Source organism: Octodon degus, unplaced genomic scaffold (genome assembly GCF_000260255.1).
Source record: "Octodon degus isolate 3935 unplaced genomic scaffold, OctDeg1.0 scaffold00038, whole genome shotgun sequence".
In the NCBI taxonomy this organism is placed as follows: Eukaryota; Metazoa; Chordata; class Mammalia; order Rodentia; family Octodontidae; genus Octodon; species Octodon degus.
Window position 1 is genome coordinate 10,013,863 of NW_004524614.1, and position 6,000 is coordinate 10,019,862.

At 39.8% G+C, this 6,000-nt stretch overlaps 1 protein-coding gene across 1 annotated transcript in view; it reads left to right on the forward strand.

Moving 5' to 3' along the window:
- The window catches only part of Fry (FRY microtubule binding protein), a 431,398-nt gene that overhangs the window by 373,558 nt on the left and 51,840 nt on the right, over positions 1 to 6,000 (forward strand). The window contains exons 54-55 of the mRNA XM_023715059.1: positions 1,853 to 2,019; positions 5,010 to 5,199. Coding sequence (XP_023570827.1) covers positions 1,853 to 2,019; positions 5,010 to 5,199 — 357 coding nt within the window. The remainder of the gene's footprint in view (positions 1 to 1,852; positions 2,020 to 5,009; positions 5,200 to 6,000) is intronic.

Sequence of the window (6,000 nt, forward strand, 5' to 3'; positions counted from 1 at the left end):
GTAAAGCTTTCTTCATCCTGAATTCGGTTATTATTATGTAAGTTTTGCAGAGAAAATAGAAACAAATTTTAAACATATATTCTTTGTGAAGTTTCTAATGGAAAAATAGAATATTAACTATTCTGTATTGTTTACTAAAAACAGACCTGAGGAAAAACCTATGTGCTTTACACCAAGAGCAACAACCTATAAAAGTCAACCCCCAGTATTATACACATACACACAGAAAAAATGGGCAGAAGTTTAAACAAGAAATATTTCTCAAACTGTTCCATTCCAAAAGGACTATGGTCAGAATTACTAGAGTTAGCAAAATCCTTTGTTAGCAAAAAGGGCCAGACAGAAAATCTTGTTTTAGATTAAAATGCCAAAATTCTAAGAAATTAAATTGTGTGGAACAAAATTAAATACAGTTAATACCTCAGTTCACAGATGCCTCTGTTTGCAAACAATTTGGTTTGCAAGCAAAAGTGTTTGGCAAAATTTTGCTTCCATTCACAAACTCCACATCTGGTGACAAAAATGACTGTGGCCATCTTCCCCACACAAACACAAATGCAAGCAACTTCCCCAAAATCAAAAAACAAATTAAACTTGTACACCAGTGTACCTCGGTATATTTAATGTTATCAGCATTTGCTATTTCTCAGTAGTTTGTATGTTAAGATACACAATTTCTCATAAAAAGTACTGCTTAAGTGAAAAGCATCTAAATCTATAAGTTCAGACTCATTCCTAAAGGCAAATTCGTGTTTCTCTTATCGGTTGGGTTTCTGTAGTATTTGATATATCTGTGATATTAGAAAAAGTAAAGATCTTTTAATAAGACCTCAGCCTTTCCACAATAAGTGGAGTCTGTGTGCCACTAATAAGCTGGACAGTGCCCAGAGACCCACCTCATTGGACCTGTGTAGTACTTTTGAAAAGCAGAAAGCAGCCGACATGGATAAATCTCGAAAACTCAGTATTTGTAAGCAATTCCACCAAATACATGAGCCATCCTCTTTTCCTAATACATCTTTAATATTCTTTCTAATTTCTCCTATTAATCCTAGAGTCCAAGTATATTTCTAATTTGCCTCAGTTTTGTTTTTGTTTTAAGAAAATGACTCACTGTAAATTGTACGTGTGTTTTCTTCCTCTCCTCCTCTGAAGTGTGATCCAGTTGCCTTCCTTCCTCTCAAAAAGAACAATGAGTTCTCCAGCTGATTTCCCCCTTGGCCCATGTCCAAGCCCTGCCTCTTTTTCCATTTTGCTTGCTGTGTCGCTGCTTCCTGCCTCTCTCTTATCATGGCTCTGCCTGCCTTAGAGCCCTTGCGTTAGCTGCTGCATCCACGTCTTGCAGTGCCGTGAGGGCAGGTACTCATTCAAAAGTAAAGCATATCTGTACGTGGATTTTAGAGAACTTTCAATACGCAAAGGCCCAGACTGGTGGAGAACTCGGGATCACTTGTGCATACTTCCAAATCAGAAGTCAGTGTTTCTTTCCCAGGTCCAACTGTGATTACTGACCAGACATTAGACAAATATCTTTCCCACATGGAACATCTTTCCCATCCTCTCTAAAAAGTGGAGGTTGAACCAACTTTTCCAAGTTTACACTCCATGAGTAGGGTTCAGATATCGGTCTACTGAGAGCTCCTTTGGAGATAATTGTGAAAGACAGAGATAGGAAGATAATGAACAAATAGTACTTCTGAGAATTTCTGAATCTGGTTCTAGCAATAGACTATACTGTAGCTAGAAAATAAACATCCCTTTCCCTATTGTGTCAGAATTTTATATTTTCTTTATATATATTCTGTATATATTCTTATGTACTGGAGGTTCTTCTTTCTTTTCATCCTTCCAGGCTGAAGCTATCCAAGAAGAAGAAGACACTACTGTGCATGAGGATGACCTTTCTAGTTCCATCAATGAGCTCCCAGCAGCTTTTGAATGCAGCGACAGCTTCAGCCTAGACATGACTGAGGCAGAAGAGAAAGGCAGTCAAGGCTTGGACCAGTTTACCCTTGCAAGGTAAGAGAGCTTGGTGGAAATGAGTATACACGGTGCATGGTGTTGTGTTCATGCTCGCTCAAGTTCAGCAACACACTACACTCCTGGACTTCCTGACAAAGAAGCCCACAGTGCTGTTTCACTCAATGGGCTCTCGCTGAGTGAGAACATCCAACTCCAGACAGAGCCTCAGGTAAGAATCTACACAGACAAGGAGTAGCAGGAAAAGGCAAAGAAGGGCCTGGAAATGTGGTCTAGCATTGTAAACTTTGAAGATAAGCAAGCTTGGCAGGGTTTGGAAATGAGTTCTTTCCACTTTGAGTTAAAAGGTATGAAGAAGAGGAAAGCAGGATCTCGAGAACTAACTAATCAAGAGAGGGAAAGGAGAAGAGCTAGGAAACATGACAATGTCAAGCCATACAGTTATATGTAGAAGATAGGCAAGGCAGTGATCCTGAGAATCTCCAGAAGATTTTTTAATCTAGCAGTTAACTGGAAAGATTCTCACCCTGGCTAGCTATATATACTGATACCTGTGAACTAAGCAACTGCACTGAAGATGGTAATCTGTAATAGTAGTTTCATGCTTGGAGTGTCTGTCATTCTGGTCTTCTGAATACAGGCTGCTTGTCATGACATGCCAGTTCCTGCTGTGCTGTCTCTCGGGTAGATGATTGTTCAAAAAGAAAGGGGTGGTGAATGAAGGAAAAAGACAGGAAAAGAATATTGTGGGACTGTACTGCTTCAAGGTTGTATATGGTGAGATTTTTGGACCTATGTGTAAACATTAAAAGTATATAATTCTTTATGCCTATTTTTTAAAATATATTCTAATTTTTAAATGTTTTTTCATCATATTCTTTAGGGACTTAAAGTTCAACATATCAATACTTGATGAAAAATACCTGTTCCATATTATGCCTAAGATGTTTGATATGCAGACAGATAGTGAGGTTAAGCTTAACAGCCTAGGTTATATGGTAATAACAATAAGCTTGTCTTCTGGATGGTTAACCACCTAAGTTTGCAGACCAAAATTAGAGAAAAAGGAGGGCCACATGGAAAGTCAACATTTTGGCCCTAGCCTTCCAAGGTCATTTAAGACTCAGGACATATGAGAACTTGTATTGTAACGTCATGTAACTTGGGAGTGTCCCAAATTTTCTGATCAAGGAGATTATGGGGCCAAAGAGGAAAGTGATCGATGGTGTAGAGTGTGCCTAAGGAGAGTCACATGAAGAGAAAACATTCTCTCAGGCTTTCACAGAGAGCACAATGGCAAAGCATTGGCCGTGACTCATCCTCATGGCTGACACTAACAAAGGTTCTACAATCTAAGGTACAGGATCTCAGGATAAATCCTGAGGGGATTTCACTGACCTTTTCAGACCCAAAAGCTACAACTCTTGGTGCACAGGTCCTGCTTTATCTTGGTCTTAACCATCCAGAAGAAAAGTATAAAAATGAAATATAAGAAGTAAAACGATCGTGTTATGTTGAGCTGTAGGGGACTCATGTCAACAATTTCTGACATTGCCAGTCAGGTGGAAGATCCAATACTATTATGGGATACTGGACTCTTTTAGAATATTTTGCTGAGTTTACATACCTATAATATTCAAATAACGGAACTAAACAAAAAAAGGGGATACAGATGAATGTCCATTTTGTATCTGTGTATTCAAAGTGGTTAGGATAGATATATAGTTACATTCTCTTAATGAATAGAGGGATTTGTTCTAATGGTGTTTGTAAATGAGATATCATGTCCGCATCTTGTACAGCAATTAACCACTAGGAAGAATGTATGCAATGTGTTAATTATTGCAACTGTCCTACCAATTTGGTTTGAAACTGTCTCATTGCTATTTGTTTCTCAATAAAATTATGGGGGGAAAAAAGGTATGAAGAAGAGGTGTTTTATATACTAAATATCTACTTTCCTTTAATTCAGTGTATTTCATCTGGGTGTCTGATGCCCCTGAATCTAGTGAGATGTGTGAAGAGCATATAAGAACACCATGGGTCAGATCAACTCAGCAGCTAGGATGAGTCATAAATAATCCAGATTTACTTCAAGAGAAGAAAGAGGAGAGCCTAGCATTACTCTTCTGAAAGTTGAAAATGAGAATTAAAATAAAATAATTTTTCTGATATAGCTAGATAAAGGCCTTCTAACATGGTAAATGATATCTATCAAAGGGAAGGCTGAGATGATACCTAGAAAAGAATTGGACTTCTCACTTTTTATTCAGTTTTATTCATTATCTCCTCTCCTTTCTGTTTCTCTCTTACTTTGCATTTCTTTCCTCCCTCACCTTTGTATTCTGGTGATTTCCACATATATGTTCATTCATTAATCCTCTCTACATAAAAAGGAAAAAGCAGGACCCACCAGATAGCTCATCAGACTAAAGCACCTGCTTAGGCAGAGCACAAGGACCAGGTTTGATCCCCAGCACCACATGCCATGCCGGCTCCACCCCCGGGGTGTGCTGAGAGGGCGATTGAGACTGGGTGTGGTGGCGTGCGCCTATAATCCCAGCACTTGGGAGGCTGAGAACAGGAGAATCACTACAAGTCCAATCTGTGCAGTGAGACCCTGTAGGCCCTGTACTAAATAATTTTTTTTAAAAAGGAAAAAGTATAAAAATCAAAATTTGTGTAATAAATTTTCATAGTGCAAACCCCCCCCCCCAGAAATTGGAAGTGTCAAAGCACAGGAATAGATATTTGTTTTGGGGAACATTTTAAGCCTGAGAAAGCAAGAGGCTTGCTGAGTGCCTGAGAGGTACTGAATATAGATAAAGGAATCAAAAATGATAGAAGCACAGAAATTCTAGGGGTAAAAATTCTGTTTCCTAAAAGAAGAGAAAAGACTATCAGAGATCTCATGAAAGCCAGGCCCCAGAGAGCCCTGAAAGGGAAGAGGGGGCCAGACAGTCCACGTTAGTGTTTGTACAACCAGCTAGCAGACATCAGTTCTTAGCAGCCATTTCCATGTCTTCCAGCTTTGGAGAAGGTGACAGAGGAGTCTCTCCCCCTCCCTCGCCCTTTTTCTCGGCCATCCTCGCAGCCTTTCAGCCCACCGCCTGTGATGACGCCGAGGAGGCCTGGCGCAGCCACATCAACCAGCTCATGTGCGACTCAGATGGCTCCTGTGCGGTGTACACATTTCATGTGTTCTCCTCTCTGTTTAAGGTATGGGCTCACTGAACTTGCCCTGGCAGGAGCCCCAGCTTCTGACTGAGTGAGGGGCTTGTTTCCTTCTAGGATTGTCCTGTTTCCTCCTCCTGGCATTCCTATGCTTCCTCTGTCTTTAACAGGCTCTTCTATCCTGCCTTGATGTCCACCCTCACCTCAGAGTAGTTTTACAAATATATTGGCCTCAAGTGTTTTCGGCTATCTTTCCCTCATGCCACTCTGGTTATTGCTGGCATCCTCAGTCCTAGGTAGATGTGACATTAGGACCATGAATCTGCCAAGCCTGTCCTCTTCACTCTGTCCCCCTCTTCCTTCCCAGAGGATTCATGCTCATTTGACATTTTAAAAAAGATTAAAAAACTGAGTGTGTGGAGGGGTCTCTCTCTCTCTCTCTCTCTCTCTCTCTCTCTCTCTCTCTCTCTCTCTGTGTGTGTGTGTGTATGTCTACACATGCTCACATGTGCAAGTATTACTGAAATTGAACCCGAGGCCTTTGCACTGAGCTCAACCCAACCTTATTTTGAGATATGTTTTTGGTAAGTTGCTCAGGCTAGAATGAAATTTGCAACCTTTCTGCCTCAGCCTCCCAAAGTGCCAGGATTACACACATGATTAACAATTAAAAATTGGTAGAGAGCAGATTTTCAGCATTCTCATCACAGAAAATAAGTCTGAGATAATGTATGTCTACATAGAGATTTAGATAATCTAAATCTTTAGAATTAGCCACTTTATAATGTATGTACAAATATATACAACGTATATTTCAAAATGACTTATATATCATATACTAATTAA